At 41.0% G+C, this 18,117-nt stretch overlaps 1 protein-coding gene across 2 annotated transcripts in view; it reads right to left on the bottom strand.

The window, feature by feature from the left end:
• ssp6 (PDZ domain-containing short spindle 6) overlaps nucleotides 1–18,117 on the bottom strand; it is a 149,575-nt gene that overhangs the window by 30,756 nt on the left and 100,702 nt on the right. For both annotated transcript variants that reach the window (XM_083122039.1, XM_083122040.1), the window contains exon 2: nucleotides 11,676–11,795. In XM_083122039.1, coding sequence (XP_082978165.1) covers nucleotides 11,676–11,795 — 120 coding nt within the window. The remainder of the gene's footprint in view (nucleotides 1–11,675; nucleotides 11,796–18,117) is intronic.

Here is an 18,117-nt window from a genome sequence, read left to right as displayed (position 1 = left end):
TTTAGATAACAATTAACATTTTTATTGAAAAGTATGTATTTACATTAAGAGACCAACCTAACAGTTTTATGCTGGCCTCGGTAGCCGAGCGTGTTGGGTGGTCGACTCAACTCGCTTTGATCCAGAGGTCTCGGGTTCGAGTCCCGGCGAGGGCATGGGTGTGTTTTAATGTCCGCAACAGACATGTGATGGGTTGCAAATAATGAATATTTAACAGTTTTATTTAATTATTTACATAAATGCTAACACAAATCGCAGGAAAATAGTTTTACTTGTTTGTTCTTGCTACAATATATTACTTTTTAAATTTAATTTTGCAATAATAAAAAAAATAGCATGTACACTAAGATATAAAGTGACATAAACAACAAAAACATATGAACATGATTTAAAAATAAAGCAAAAGTTGCTCTACGCAGTGGGTTATTTTTTATGAACTCATCAACGAGCGGTCTCAGGTCCAAATTATCAAGCACAGTTTGATGTATGTGGAGTACTCGTACCGCCAAGCTGCTTAGTCTCTTCTGCGTCATTGTAGATCTCAAATATGTCTTTAGTCGGCTAATAGCACTGAATGACCTTTCGGCTGTGGCTGTCGTCACTGGCACAGTGCGGAGGACCATCATGAATTTGGCTCCTGGAGGGTGGTATATTGCAAAAGAAACTTCCTTATGTCACGCATGATAGTTAGAACCACTTTCTTCTGTTTGGCGATAACACCAAGCATGGACATGTGTAAGGAGAGCCTATCGGCATCCAAATCTTGCCGAAAGAATTCTCGCGTTTGCTGAAAGTTTGTTGTGCAACTGTTCACAGATGAGATGCATTCTTTCTCTACGGCTGTTACTTTTTGTAGTCCTGTACATTCATGTCCTTGTTTAACACATGATTTTGCTGTGTCACACACGTCAGTGTATATTGATTTATAATGCTATTTTGGAGTGTAGAACTTGTGATGTTTGGCAGCATCAGGATTTTCAAGTCTCTTAGGGACGTGACGTTGCCGGGGCAATTCTGGCTCATCAACGAGGCTTGATTTGCCCTCTGTGCATTTCAGCCAGAACTGCTCAAAACCCATTCGCTTTTCTTGAAAGATGTCAGTCAAGTATTTTAGTTTTGATTCCACTTCTGTAGCACCAATGCGTGGAGACTGAATATTTCAGTTTACCTCTTCTATTGGACACATCACATGGCAGTAGAGGGAGAGAAAGAAAAATGTCTTGAAGTGAAGCATTGTCTCCAGGTATCCAGCACATTTTGATGCTGCGTCAGTAGAATCTTCTTCAGAAAATTTCTCAAGAACTTTGAGAAGGTTTTCATAGTTCTTTAAGATCTGTTGCATACTGGAGGCTCTCAACGTCCACCGACGAGGGCAAAGTGGACGCAGTCCAGTATGGCCAGCCTTCTCATTCACATCAATAATATTCGTAAATATTTGCATTCTTTTAGGGGATTCCCAAACAGTCTTTAACAAGTCGTTGGCTAAATTCATTATGTCTCTGATTAATATATGTAAAATAGTAAATAATAATTATATACTTAGTATATAGTAATTAAGTCATGTGTTTTGCTGTCTCCGGTCATAGCCCCCCCAAAGTTGATGGTTTAGCGGTCTCAGCCCCCCAAAGTTGATGGTCTAGAACATTTCAAATATGTATTTAAAGTTAAGTTCATGTGGCACAATTCAGAATAAACTTTACAAGAGAAGAAAAATAATACATTAGATCCTCTTATCAAAATTATTTGGGGGGCTCTGCCCTCACATCATTAACATTGGGGGGGCTTTGCCCAAACATAATTAACATTGGGGGGCTCGAGCCCCCCTAAGCCCCATGGAGTCGGCGCCTATGCCCTCCTCTAAATACGACCATGATATTTACAAGTTTGCTAATATTTCTGGTCTTTCATTTTGTACATACCTGGTTTTGACATGTTTTTTTAGTTTCTTAATATTATTAAGTTTAGTAGGATCTAAATATTATCCTGAGATGAAGCACAGATTCCTCTCTTGTCTTGTGAGTATGAGTTTTCAATGATGACCAGAGTTAGGATTTTTAGGTGCGCACCTTTTTTTCGTAGTGACAGTGAGACCTCTCTGGAAGGACTCAGTGTGTGAAACGTTGCCTCAACGTGAGAATGGAGCTAATTTTCCAGCACCTTTTTTCCCCTTCCCTCCCTTTTCTGGGACATTTATCTATTTTCCCCCTTTTTCGTGTTCTTAATCGCTTTTCCTCCCCTTTTTGTGTCCTTTTACTGGTGTTGTTAAATATATTTCCTCAGCAAATCATTGAATTTTTATTTTCTTTTTTCGCGACACTTATCTCTTTAAAATGTTTTCACATTGTTAACTGAAATTGAATGTATTTAAACTGTGCTTGATTGTTGCCTATTTGAAATCAACAATGGAAAGACGGCTACTGATATGCACCAGATCGCAGTTATTTTTTTAAGATAGAAGGAAGAAGGAAACGCAGTTTGGTCTTGGAAGCAGTGAAGCAACAATGTGTTTCTGAAGTGGTGGGTTTCACGTTTCATGCATGCGCAGTGGACAGATATTGTTTGTGGATGTAAGTACCGTACCTGCTTTTTCACTCTGTTAGATCCTGTTAGTGCATGTACTTTACCATGCCGATTTCTCAGTCTGGCTCAAGAATTTAAGCACGAGTTCATAGCAAGTGATGGAACTGTTATTCGATGCACGGTTTGTGATATGGGAATCACATTAGATGAAAAACACCAGAGAAATCGCATCCAGCAACTTATTTCCAGCTCTAAGCATCAAAAGAACAAGAATCTGCAAGGAAGTAAATCTCGGCAGCCTCTCTCACGCAATGCATTTGAGCAGTGTTCTTCCAAGAACCAAATTTAAGGAATTTAATGTTGACTTGTGTGCATCTTTTACACAGGCGGGGATTCCACTCAACAAGGTGAACCATCCAGCCTTGAAAGGGTTCCTTGAAAAGTACACACTGTTGTCAGTGCCCGATGAGAGTACGTTAAGGAAAAACTATATTGAACCTGTGTATGAAGAAACTGTTCGTAAAATTAAGGTGAAAGTGTCAGATTGCGATATAGGTGTCATTCTGGATGAGACGACAGACTCAATGCAACGATGTGTTTTGAACATTTTGATTTTTCCTCTGACAGGTGAGGACGTTAAGCCCATGTTAGTAAACATGTATGAGTTGCAGAAAACCAATGCCAGTACAGTGATGCAGTCATTTATGGATTTCTGTCAAAAACTGTGGCCCGGTGGAATTCAGTTCGAAAACGTTGTTGCTGTAGTTACTGACCAGGCTCCCTACATACTTTCGGCATTTAACCAATTGAAGCCATTGTTCCCTAAGTTAAAGCATGTAACCTGTTTGGCTCCTGCCCTTCACAGGGTTTCTGAATCTATTAGGAACGAATACAACATTGTAAATGAGTTCATATTTGACCTGAAGAAAATACTCCTTAAGGCCCCGAGTCGCATTCTTGCCTACAGAGAAACTACCTGCCTGCCCCTGCCACATTTCCCCATCATTACTCGCTGGGGATCATGGATTGAGTGTGCTGCATTTCTGTGTGAAAATTTTGAAAAAAAAATAAGGAGTTTGTGCTTTCCCTGGATTCAACCGACGCAGGTGCAATTTCCAAGGCACAGCAACTTCTCCTCCCAGACAAGATAGATGATTTACAAAAAGAACAATTTTGTGTACATTCCTACAAGTACCTGTCGAGAGCCATCAAAAGCTTACAAGAACAAGGCGTCGAAAAGGAAAAACAATGGGATATCTTTACTACTGTGAGGGGGCACTTAGATGGTTTTGCCAGAGACAAACTTGAGGCTAGTTTTGACAAGAATCCGGATGTTTTGGAATTTGCCACTTCCACAGAGTTGTCATTCCGAGTGAATACTAAGTTTGCCCCACTTGTTTCTGTGGATGTAGAGAGAAGCTTCAGCTTATATAAAGATATTTTATCTCCGAAAAGAAACAAACTCACATTTTAAATGTTTTTCCCCGACTCTGGTGAATAACTGTAACACAACATGTGTGTGTTATGTGTACACAGCTTTGAGTGAATAGCTTAGACTAATAAAATAGGAGGGAAAGTTTTAATAAGTACTATAATTATCAGCACCTTTTTTTGCCCCAATCAGCACCTTTTTTACCCCTTTTTGGGTCTTATTTTAGCACCTTTTCCCTTCCTTTTTCCCAATGAAATTTTCCCCTAAAAATCCTAACTCTGATGATGACCAATGTGCATAATTTTAACAGTTTGATGCCATTAATTCCCTACATATGAGTCCACACATGTTTGGACTATCATTGAAAATCTATAATTGGAAGAACTGACTGCAAAAAAAGTTTCTTCGTGCAAATTTCCGAGGCTCTTTCGAACTTGCATCACGAAGAAATTAGCCCAAATTATCAACCACAAAGAACCTGACGGATGCACCTCTAAAGATTCTACCTTACTCTTATATTTCTCTATTTGTCTCGCACATTTAAATATGCTAAAGTTTCCTGGTATTAAATCAAGTTACATAGAAGTTCGACATTAACGAATGCAGTCCCATTCGTATCCTTCAATAAATAAGAACCTAATTACTGCAGCTCTTTCCGTTAAAAAGCCCATGCAAATCTCTTTCTCTTCCTTCTTGTCGGAACCATTGAAATCTCCCAGAGAACTCTGGACAGTCAGAGACCTCTAGCAGCAGCGGAATTAAGTGATCGAATCCTTTTCCTTCCGTCGTTTCGGATTTACTTTTCTTAACTCGCATCGAGCTCTTCTAGCAGAGTTGCCAGGTCTCTGGACACAGGACGGAGTAGAAAGAGGGAAGCCTGCAATTAGGAACTGACGAACCGTGTGCTAAAGGGGGAGAGCAATTTACGTCACTGAAATTAAGTCTTAAGACTTTCGCATCAAAGGCAACGACAATCTTACTCAGTCGCCTAGGGACTTTCAGATACAAAAGGTAATTATATGAGCCTCTTTTTCTGTACTCATTACGTCACTGACATAGAACTTATAAAAGGGTAACGTAGACACAATTTTGACACTGATAAAGCAGTGTAGAAGCACTAAATGGGCAAAATACACCCAAGAAAATGGAAAAGAAGCTTCTCATTAGAAACCAACAAAGTACAGTCAACATTTTAGAAAAATAATGATATCCATACATGTACAAACTGAATCACCAAGGAAAAGATAGTAAGCAACTTGAAACAACTGACTATCGATATCCGGAGCTATAACAGATTACCAGAGCAATGAGTACTATCTCTAATTACTAGACGTGAATAATGTAAACTTGCTAGTCAAGTACTAAACGTCTTTATGCGTGAATCTAAACTAAATTGTTGGTGAGGATAAAGTTGCGAGTACACACAATGTCGAAATCACAACTCCAACTTGAGCTTCAGTATATCTACTGGATCGAAATTATTTTAATTGCAATAATACAGTATGGTAACAAAGTATTCATCAAGTATCGGGCGATGAAATTTCATTTTTTATCTTGCCTCGTTTTGTTGTAACTTTTGGTTAATTGTGATGATATTTTCGTCTTGACTTTCCATTCCATTCCTTGCCATTTGTCGTATTATACTTTTCTGCAAAGATTGTTATCTTCTTCACCAAGAACATTATGAACTACAGTTTCCTCGTTATGGTTGGATAACAAAGTTATTTCCATCGCATCCTTTCTGACTTCCTTCAGATATCGTTGGAAACTGGTATTGTTTTTCTCTTTGGAGTTTCCACTTCGGAGACAGAGAATTTTCAAAAAAAAATTCCTAGAACCAACGCGGCGGGTGTGCTCTTTCAACCGTTTAACCCCACGCTTCATAAATATCTATTCAAGTTCTTTCTCACTAGGAAATATCGATTGTTCATCCTTAAACATACGCTCTTGGTTGGTTGTATATTAAAACACAGTTGCAGAGACAATTTTCAAATGTATATTTCATTGTCGCTGCTATGGATGTGGTTTTGGTGTATATATGTTCAGAGCTTGGTAGAGATTTCCTGCTGACGATAGTGATAAGATTGAAATATCAACATTTTTTTAAACATCAGTTTAAAATGTCACCGCAGTAGGACGTTTCAGTTATTTGATTAGGGAAATTAAAATGAGTTTGTCGTCTCTAAGGTGATCCTTACGCATGTACACTTTGTAGAAAGAAAGAAAGAGGCGGACACGAAGAGAGAGAGATAGGGAGACAGATAATGGGAGAAAAAGATCGAGAAAGACGGAGACAGAAAGAGATCAAAGAAAATACAAAAAGATAGAAATAAGGAGGAGACACGATGAGGGATAAAGAAAGAGGAATAGAAAGAAAATCAAAAGAGAAATAAATTTAAAACAAAGAAGGGAATGAAAAGAGAAAAGAAATAAATGATAAAGAGAAAGAAATAATAAGAGAGAAGGAGAGAACAATGGAGCTCTGCATCCTAAGCCAAGCGTCATGTCAACTTTGCAACAGGTTTTCGCATATGTAGATCGAAACGTGCGCGCAGAATATAGTTCCACTGAGACGGGTTCTATTCCGACACAACTGCATACTTGCAAGAAAACAGTTATTTAATTTGTAAAATACAGACAAAATAATATATCCATTAGCAGGTATGTACTTGATCGCAGAAAGCACTTCTAAAATTTTATGTTTCAGGACACAAAAAGAAGCAGAAATACATTCCGCTTAACATGCATGCGGGTTTTGATGTGTTGTGCGGTTGGCAATACTGTGAATTTTCTCATTGTCTGCGATGTAAGCAGTTCGGCGGTTGAGGCAAGACTGGCACGGAAGATTCTGAGCTCAGTTCTCGCGCGGATTGATACACAAAACCTGCTGCAAACTTAGCTTGACGCATGGCTTAGTCAATTTTCCTTTCACATTCCCATCAAACATAACCTAAGCATTAGAATAAACGTTTTTAATTGACAAAGTAAGCATTCCGGTCGATGGCGGAGCACGTTAAGTGATCGGCTATCAATTTCGCCACCCAGGTTTCAGGGTTCGAATCTCGGCCTCCGCATGTCCATTCTTTGTAGATGTTCATTGCTTTTCCCGGGATCCGAACTTATGATCCCCGACTTCAAAGCCACTGCGTCACATTGTGGAGACAGTAGAGGAGACAAAATATATAAAAATAAAGAAAAAAGAGAATGACAAACAGAAAGGAGAATATCAAAGAAAATACAAAGAGGGAAGGACTGTCTTTCTTTCAATTTCTTCATGCTTTATTTCTTTCCCACTTTCTTTCTATTTTCTTTTTTCTATATACTTTCCATTCTCTTTTCGTCTCCGTTCTTCTTTGTTTTTATGTTATTTTCTTTCGATTTCTCTGGTTCCGTCAACGGAGCTGTAATCTTTTAACGATTCTCCCTCGCACATTTTCCTCTCCAAGAAACTTAGCGTTGTGGCCAAGCCTCCTCGATACGGTTTGACATCTTTGCAGCCTCCTTCCCCGCCCGTCGATCTCAATAAACTTCTCCGAAACTTCCCGCAGCATCCGTCGATCTGGAGCCCATTAGATCGTTCCCCCAGCCGCTCGATTCTCAAATTGCAGGGAGGATTCATGACACGACACCACCAACAACAACAAATCGCCACGAAGCGGAGCCAAAGAGTCCTCCAGAACGAGGACGGTTCCTTCTAGGAACAGTTTTATCCCGGATCGAGGAATCAGATTTACACGACTATTGAATTACTGTTAATAGTAGTACTTTCGTGTTGTGACTATGATCACACTGTTAGTGCAGTCATTATATGACAAATACTTGGAAAACCGTATGTGTTTGCCTGTAAGTATGCTATATATGTATAATCAGTGTGCGAATTAACTGGGGGATGACTGGTATCCTCCCCCAAACACCAAAAAAAAATCCTCGGCAAAAGAAAGTATTTTTATCCCTGTCAGGGATGTTTTTATTCACTTCAAAGAAAATTAGATTGAAGCCATGTAGTACACCATTCTTAATTGTGTAACGAACAAAATTGAAAAATCATTCTTGTCCATTAATGGTCCAGTCATCAAAGATTTCCCTGCTGAAAAGTAAGGAGCCTTGTGGATTAAATTACACCATTCTCCAACTGACCAACCTCACGAAGCCAGGTTGCTTTCCACTTGTTTTCATGGCATAGTGCTGGTAATTTACATGCTTTAAAGTGTTCACAAGAAATTTGTAGTTAGGTTAGATGGAAATTAATGTTGAACTTTGCAATAGAAATTTGGACGCATTGGATAGCTAGTTTTGTGTACGAGATTGGGTTTTCTTTGAATGCAAATATGATTTCTAAATTACGTGTAAATTGGTGAATGCTAGGTTAGAACCATAAGGCAATAGTTTGTATATGTTACAGTTAGTAAATTGAAGTTTCGTGCTCAAAAACTCTACCCCGGGAATGAAATCACAAATACGCCACTGGGTAGGCATACCCTCTAAAGCAAGAAGCCCAATTCGCACAGTGCTTAATAATTTCAATCTAAATTAAGCTACTTTATTATTGTGTCATACCCTTCGTTACGTTATCATGCCTTGTCATGACGGATTCACCAATTCATACTCAACGTCGCGATTATCCCAAGAGATAAAACTGCAACTTAGATTACAAAGTGCAAGTGATCAGTGGCAAAATTGAAAGTAGGAAAGAGTGTATTAACGCAGCCCGGAACTTATGCAACCCGAAATATACTAAAGCTTTGCGGGTTGCATAAGAGGAAGGATGCGAGGGATCGAGTCAAAATATCTTCGAGACGGCACCGAGAACGAAATATGAAAAAGTTATTACTTACATTACTCATTGTCATGTCACATTCTTTTCGAGGCATTTTTGTGACACTTCCTGTGCAATACGATAACCGTTATCACTACTAAAGTTGAAACATCAGACAAAAGTAGATCAGGATAATTCCAAGTGGTAAAAGTACCAACATCGAAATTTCAGACAATTCAGCCTACAGCAGCACACCCCCCTTTTTTAAACGGTTACTTGTTTGTTCTGGTAAAGTCTGACTTATTGGAAAATATCCAGTACAGCGCAGAAGGGACAACGGACCACAAATCCCGACGCTGTCTCAATAGAGCGCTGGCCACTTAGCCGAGCTACGGACAGATTCATTTCCGGAAGCAATAAAAGAGAAATATCTATCTAGCTGTGGCGGATGCCTTCGCCCATGGGGGACCAATTTGTGGCTTGCGGATCGACTGCTGAATGTTACCCACAATGGATTGCAAGACAGGAAATTGTTGGCCAATTGAAATCCTCTAACAGCGACCAGCCACTGAGAACGGGAAGGATGGGCGAGGGGGGGATGCTTCCTTCTTGTAACAAGAGAACCAAGTTTAGGAGGTCCAGCTATCAGTGGCGTACCCAAGGATGGGTTTGTGGGGTCCTAACTCGCTCTTTTGGCTTAGTATTCTTAAAAAAAACGACAAGTGAAGTAAAAGGTGGTAAAATATAGGTTGATTGATTTGGTTTATTTTAACTTTAGTTTTCTGCCACTTTTGGCTAATAGCAACGATGAGTGATGACGCAATTGACAAAGGGACACTCACAAAGATACCCATGCCCAGGGCGGGATTCGAACTCGGGATCCCGGTCGTCGTAGTGTGCTGTGCTAACCACATCGCCACTGAGGTCGACAGCACAGACAGGAAAACAATAGGCTAGTAATAACAGAAATGTTCCTTATTAATAATATTTTCATAATTATGAAGATATTGGTTCTACATCCAGTTCTAAAGCATATATTTTACGAATCGACTGCACGGCTGTTCACCGCATTGATACAGTAGTCCTATATTTGGATCACAGCGACTTACTAAGTGCGTGTGTACCCGCATTGTTATCATTCCAAAATACAGGGTGAGTCAAAAGTCCCTGACCACCCCTTATAAAATGAAAGGGAGTGTAGATTCCAGCAATTGGTCATGGATAGTAATATGTTAGGCCTAGGGGAAAACTTTTTGGTGCATGTCATTACAACGTCCGTCATCTTGGATCCAACTTCATTTCTTTAAATGGGAAGGGGGCATATGGGGTATGGTTTTGGGCTAGAATTTCACCAGGAATTCGGTGGTGAAGTCAGATTTATGAAAACTTTGCTGAACGAATCCAGATCATCAAGCTGGGCGGGGGGGCAGAAGTACCAGTGCTGTAGCTCGTGATTTCAACGAATGGAACTCTCAACGGAACCCAGTGTCGCACGTTACAGTGTCCCAATTGCTGACCAGGTTCGAAGAGAGCGGTACAGTCCAGGACAAGCCACATTCTGGTAGGCCCAGAACTGCCACTGACGAAGGAACAGCCGCGGCAGTGCTACTAGCATTGATTGCAAAGTCTCTGCAGCGCAGCACACATCGAACGTCTGTGCAATGTGGTGTCACCCAGAGTTTCATTTGCAGGGTGTTAAAGATGGTTAAGTGATACCCATACAAGCTGCAGATGCAGCACTATCTCTCTGAGGACGACCCAGATAGGAGAATGCAGTTTTGTGAGTGGCTGTGGAGCAAATTTGCCAGGACCCACACTTTGTACTGCATATTCTGCATTCTGATTAAGCAAATTTTTATGTGAATGGGGAAGTGAATAAACAGAACATGCGGTATTGGTCCTCCGAAAACCCATTGTGGAGAGATCCGAGCAATATTGTTGGTGCTGGGAAGGTTATGGTGTGGGCGGGGTCTGGGGGACACGTGTCATTGGCCTATCCTTCATTCATGACAATTTAAATGCACAGGGCTACTTTCAATTGTTACAAGAACATTTTAGTCAGTTTTGACGGAGAATGGCAGCTTCTCCTCATATTTTCAGCAGGATGGGGCACCACCTCATTATGGGTGACAAGTTAGTCACTATCTGGACCTCCAGTGGAATGGCCTCCACGATCACCAGATTTGATCCCCCACTCAATTTTTACCTGTGGGCTCATGTGAAGTCAATCGTGTATGCCGAAAATATTCGGGATGTGGGTCACTTGGAGCAACGGATACTGGATGCCTGTGCACAAATCACACCTGAGATATTTCTCCGTGTCCACAGAGCATGGGAGAACCGTCTCAACATGTGCATAGCACAAGAAGGACAGCATATTGAACACATTGTGTAACTTTCATTATGTAACTCTCATATGACCATAACTTCCTTATCATTAAAGTTTTCATAAATCTGACTTCACCACTGAATTCCTAGCGAAATTCTAGCCCAAAACCATACCCCACATGCCCCCTTCTCATTTAAAGAAATTAAGTTGGATCCAAGATGGCGGACGATGTCATGACATGCACCAAAAAGTTTCTCCCTAGGCCTAACATATTACTATCATGGCAAATTGCTGGAATCTACACTCTCTTTCATTTTATAAGATGTGGTCAGGGAGTTTTGACTCACCCTGTATTCATATGATCTGTCAACAAAATGTAGACAGAGAGCCACGGCGCCTCCGTTAACGACTCTGTCCCGGGAGTCTCTGCAGCAACGCCGATAATAACAGTAGAGAAGGGGAAAAAGCTAGTGGGCTGGTAAGTGCAGACAAGTTCCCAAACGTGCACTCACTTCTCTCACGCATTCAATAGTCGAGCCCTCACGAGAACTTGCTTTCGATCGCTTGCTCCGGAGACTACCGGGGCAAAGTATATCTAGCTAGAAGCCGACTGCCTTCTCACAGTAGTACCACCATACCTGCAGCGTGAAGCCGTAGGATCCATTCTTCTTCTCCACTATGATGGTCCTGCGTCTCCGATCTTCTTCTGGTTTAGTGACAATGACGCGGTCCGGCTTCACCCTCTCCAGGATCTGCGACTGGAAAGCAAAATACAACATCAGTAGAAGGGAATGTCTATGCTAAGATGTACACTGCACACATACACATATTTAATCTTTCAACTGTCTGACGTCTCAATATTAGAATAGTAAGATCAGGAAGACAGCCATATTACGGCTAGTTTTGGTAAACGTAATGGTAAGAGACTTGTAGGAAAACCAAGATGAATGTGGAAGGATAATCAAAACTTACCAAATAAACGTAATCATGATAGATCCAACTAATTTAAACCTAATTTTATACAAGCCTAGGCATAATAGGAGTATTACTCTTTATGACCACACCGTTATTTATTAATATTTAATTTCAATTGTACACATTAATTAATGTACAAGGCTTTCGTAAGAATTAGAAAGTATTTACTACTAAAATTGTTGCGATCAGGCATCAACATTTGAGGGAATTTATCGCGCCACGGTCTCACAAAGGTTGAAAAACACTAAACTGCAACATCTGGACTTATATTATTACATTTTCACCAGTAATGCAAATGAAAACTTAAGAGAATCGAATTAATGAGGTTGCAGATCAGAACATTCTGTACACTCCTGTTAAGATAAAGTGGCACATACTTCAACTGTTCAGTCTTATAAAATATGCCACTTTATGTGAACAGAAGTGTACAATGAACTATTAAAATAAACAGTAAAAGTTTAAGTTCACTTTATGCTAAAATAGGGTAATAGGGACTAGACCTACAGTTTAAAGTAGGATCCTAATCACTATGTGCCTCCACCGGGGATCGAACACGGGAACCCTTTGATTGCAAGCCGATGGCGTTAACAGTGTGTCATCGAGAGGCCCAACTAACTAATATAAAATGCTTATATCTCGACTTGTCCACTTGTTAATTATTTTCTATAGTTTTAACCAAATTAGTAAAAATAATTGTTTAAATTTTGCTTTCTTTGTTGAAGGTATTTGAACTATATTCATGATAGAGGTCGTAGTTTGTGCATTATAGATTGCATTTAGTTTTTTGCATTGTATATGCATTTTGTGAGCATAATAGACAAACAAATTAATTTGTAATTGCACATTAAAACAACTTTTCTCTACACTGCTGATATTATATTGTCAACACCTAGAAATAAATTATGTTCTGCTTCGTTAAATACAGACACTGATATTTGTAGATGGAAGTGTAACATAGAATATTGGTTTGAAGACAACTATTAATGAATAATAAACTGAGGTTATTGTCAGCCAATACACACCGATAGGTATTACACTGATGGCATATGTTAATGGATGTCTGGCGCCTGGGAGTATGGATAATGGGCATATGGAGCGTCGGTTTGGCATGAATATTTTATGAGCTATGTGCTACATGCGAGCATACGATATTGCTGGCAGACGCGATTCCCAATAGCTCTACCTCTTACTCTGTTGAGGAATATTCGAAAGGGAATCTTCCTCCTTTTTATAGGTAGATAGGTCACATATATTGTTTATAGTAATTGCAAAGTCAACTCCTTGATTGCTAATATGAATCCGTGCAGTGTGATTGCATACTTTCAGGATTCCGAGGGTTCGTACACTCTTATCTTGGGAATATGTAATTGCACGGCCGGGCGTAACGTTAGAGAAGGGGAGAAAGTGAGTGGCCGGACCAAAGCAGTGCGTTCTTCTGCAAACGACAGATAGCTGTAGCCGCGTTTTCCCCTCCATGCACTCATTTCCCCTATCAAACGTTCATTGCTATCGTTCGCTTGCTCCACAGACTCCCGGGAGAGAGTGTAGTACCGAAAAGAGGCTTCATTCACCTCATTTAATATCGCATTCCTGTCACTTTTGACTAATCGCGACGATGAGGATGAATGGTGATGGATGAAGGAACAATCACAAATATTTATGGACGACACAGTGCATGCCTCACGGAGGGAAAATTGCTTGAGAGTCCTAGCGCCAAAGCCTCGTTGCCCTGCAACATTGCAGGGGTGCGTCACCAGGGGAGGGGCAAGGTGGGCTCTAACTTGTGAAATAGTCTCTGCTCACGCAAATAACCTTACATGAGGAACTTTCACATTTGTTTGTAACAGAGCTACAGAGCATTCCCTGACATTCGCTACGAGACTCGGCGGCAAGCGGCCCGGCGTCAGAGATTGTCTTTCCCAGTGAACGGGTCCGCGACAGTCGCACGCTACAGTCTGTATTTTTTTGCTCTCCCTGCCTTCGCTCTTTTTCCCATTCTGTTGACGTTGCAGACTGACGCCATTATAATCCTCCCTCGGAAGTTGTGTTGTGTCGTGTCCGTGTGTTGAAGATTGTAGCTTAATATGGCACCACAAAAGTTTACATTACAACAAAGGATTTATCTTGTCGAGTGTTACTTTGGAAAGAGGAATTGCGACGACGTTTTGCAACGAAATTTCCTGGTGTTCCCGTTCCACATAGGACCACTATATTAAACCCGTAAGGAAGTTTAGAGTAACTGAGTCTGAATAAAAGTGGAAAGAAAAATGGGGAAATCTAAAAAATAAAGTGTACAAAGACAATCCGCACACCATCCGTGAGTTAAAAGAGTATTGTACGAGGAATCGGGAGAATTACGGTAGACGAACTTGCACGTGTAAATGCCAATTTCCTTCGGAAATGCCAGGAATGTGTTGCAGCAGAGGGAAATCATTTTCAACAGCTTCTGTAGTCAAGGATTAATACACAATATGAAAACTGTAATTTTAATAGCCGACTCTAGCGACTGTCGCGGACCCCGTTCACCGGGAAAGACAAGCGCTGACGCCGAGCCGCTTGCCGGCGAGTATCGTAGCGAATGTCAGAAAATGCTCTGTAGAATGTCGCACGCGCGCACATACAGACACAGAGAGAGAGAGAGAGAGAGAGAGAGAGAGAGAGAGAGAGAGAGAGAGAGAGAGAGAGAGAGAGGGAGAGAGAGAGAGAAAGGGGGAGGGAGAGAGGGGGAGAGGGGGAGGGGGAGGGAGAGAGGGAGAGGGAGGGGGAGGGAGAGAGGGAGAGGGAGGGAGAGGGAGGGAGAGAGGGAGGGAGGGAGGGGGAGGGAGGGAGAGAGAGAGGGACAGAGAGAGGGACAGAGAGAGGGAGAGAGAGAGGGACAGGGAGAGGGAGAGAGAGATGGGGAGAGAGATGGGGAGGGGGAGAGAGATGGGGAGAGAGATGGGGAGGGGAGAGAAGGAAAATATAAAGAGAATGAGAAAAGAGATGTGAAAAAGACAAGGCAGACAAATAAATTGAGAAGCAGAGTGAGAAAAGAAAAGAGAAGGAAATAAATATACAGGAAGAAAGAGAAAAGAGAATTAGCAAACATGAGCTCATAATATTTGTTGTTACAGCTTCCTTAACTTCAAGAACCCACTCTCGGCCATCCCAAAACCCGAAAATTGATACGAAGACCTTCTTACCTTTGGTAGCTTGACCATCCTTTCAGATTTCCTTCAGATCCATCTCAACATTGCTCAACTATCATTAATTTCCTTTTTTTTAAAAAAAAAAAAAAAGTTCTGATTTTCATTGTAATGTTGCATTTTGAACACACAAAAATTCCAATTGGTGAAAATGTTTCCACTACAGAATACTTGTTAATCAAAATTGCTGCGCAAACTAAATGGAATAATCCCAGAAGAATTTCTCGGGGCCCGGTGGTTGAGATACACTGCTGTAGTAGTGAAGGTGTTGAGTCTACGGTGTCCTGGGTTCGAATGCAGGTAACGTTTGGACATTTCACTGTGTTTGTTAGGTTTATTTCACTTCACTTTTTGGCCACGTTTGGCTAATCGCGAAGATGAGGATGAGTGATAATGGGACACTCACAAAGAACACTCTTGCCGGGATTCTAACACGGGACCCCTATTTCATTGCGTTTGTTTCCTCATGTATTATCACAGTCATTCATCCTCGCTGTACCGATTAAACTGAAGAGGTTAGAAAAGGAAAGTAAAGAGGCGAAATACAAAAAAATACAAACAACAACAACAACAACCCGTATGCAAAATGGAATTTCACTTACAAATGCAGAACGAGTATCATACGACAATCAAATCCAGCCCTTATTTCTCTAGCATCGTTACGTAATATACCAGCGTCACGGTACACACACTCACTCTCACTCTCTCTCTCTCTCTCTCTCTCTCTCTCTCTCTCTCTCTCGAAGTAAAACGTGGACAATTCGACCTTTTCGATTTCCTGTCGCGACAGCCATGAACGCATATCCAGGCCGGAGAGTTTAATCGTACCCGCATGCAATTTCACCATAATGGCCGTGTTACGGAAGCACACAGCTGCACACTGCCAGCCTGTGGGTTGCATATTTCGCGTCCCCTGCGACCATCTAACAATATATAATCGCATCATTATTATCATATGTAATACGTACTATAACTTATTGGAAAGAATAGGATTTCGCTCGAGTGCCAACTAGTACGCACCAAAGCCGCTAGATAACGTACAGAATTGAGAGGAGCTTCGCTTGAGCGAATGTTCGAACAGGCAAAACGAGCGGTATACACTCGAAGCCCAGAAGTCAATGGCAACAAATTTTCTTGCAGGCCATGTGTACCAGGGGTTGGGGGTTGGTAGAAAAGGAAAAAAATAGTTCTACATCAGTGGCTCTTAACCTTTTTCAGTCCGCGACCCACCTTGAAGGGTATAACACTTCATGGGACCCATAAGCATTGGCGCCGGTAGAATTACTTGTAGGGGTGTGCACCCACTTTATAATCATATTTTTGCTAACATCTAGTACATTAAGATGCCCTATTTTACCTTGCTTAAACAAATTACACATATTTCATTCTAGAAAAGTAAATATGTAACTTAAAAGACTAAATTTCTCTAGTCTAACATCTAACTAAACACACATGCTGAAATTCATTTTTTTAACTCGCCGAACTAACGTGACTAATGTGCAATGGTAGAGCCCGAATAACAGAATGTAGTTTAGACTATTGTACAACACGGGCTGAATTTAAATTGTTGAAACAATATATCTTAGTAATTTAAATGTAATAGGTAGGGACATTGAATTTTCGCGATGTGCGAAATCGCGAAATGTGAAAAACATATATGCAGTTTTGAACATTCCGAACGTAACTACACCCCCAATGATGAAATATGCATGAGTTTTATTCGCGAAGTAATGCGAAATGTGTGCTTTTCCACGAAATGAACGCTTTTTCGCGAAATAACCGTGAAATGCCATCAAATTAAGTAGAAAACACGCAAAAACCAGCAATCGACGTTGTGAGCGCAAACTGTCGATTTGTAACGAAACGTTTGCCTAAAGTTTCCTGCCACTTGCAGCTGAAGAACGTTTTATCTTGGATCACACCAGGAAGACGCTGCAAATTGGAATTTCCCATGCACATAATCTCAGTTCGAAAACTTTGCTCCCTGTCAAGCTGCATTCCTTTCTTCCCCCGAATGTCTACTCAACTTTCAGTTTCATTGAACTTGCTAGCTGTAACAGCGATAAGATTAGTCTGTTATTTTTTTTTTCCACCGCTGGTATATACCGCTCATGTAACATTTTATTTACCGCTCTCCTCAGTTTTTATTTACCATAAATTTGTCTCCCTAGTAATAGGTTTTTAAGACGCAGTAATACATTTTCGAGTCGGACTTCGCGACTCGCCAAAAGCCCCCACGGGAACCAGCAGTGGGTCGCGCCCCATAGGTTGAGAAACGATGTTCTGCATGCGTGTATTAGTCACAAAGCTACATTGACATTACAGACACACACAAAGTCATAGCAACTACAAAACGTGTTGTGCACGCTCTGGGAGGGACTACTTTGAGGGTTCGTAGGGCGCTTTATGCGCGCCTCCTTTGTTTTCGTACTGCCAGTGTAACCTTCTGACTAATACACGCATGCAGAACTATATCTTTATGATTTTTTGGCACTTCCCTACCAACCCCTGGTGCACATGAGCTGCATTGTTCAGTTCCATTCAGCGCCCTCTTCCATTCTCACGAAAAGAAAGAGTCGTTGCAATGGCTTCTGGGCTTCGAGTGTATACCGCTCGTTTTGCCTGTTCGAACCTTATTTGTTCAGGCGAAGCACCTGTCAATTCAGTACGCTAACTAGCGTTGTCAGTGAGAACTATTTGGTGCTTGAGCGATGCGCTCTTCGGGTATGCTCTTCGAAATTACCAGAGACAGACGGTAATAGACAACTTAGGGATGTTCAGCACTAATGGTTAGTGGTCTCTCCGCTAAGTGTTTGCTTCCATAACCTGACAACCCATTCTTCAGGATTTTGAGGCATGAAGGATAGCCTGGTGGGTGTTCTGCTGACCCGAGCATTGCAGCGCGACAAGAAAAAAAAAT

This window comes from Lepisma saccharinum, chromosome 5 (assembly GCF_977018435.1).
Source record: "Lepisma saccharinum chromosome 5, izLepSacc3.1, whole genome shotgun sequence".
Taxonomy (NCBI): Eukaryota; Metazoa; Arthropoda; class Insecta; order Zygentoma; family Lepismatidae; genus Lepisma; species Lepisma saccharinum.
The sequence above is the reverse complement of the archived record's forward strand: the minus strand, read 5'-3'. Positions and strand labels throughout refer to the sequence as shown.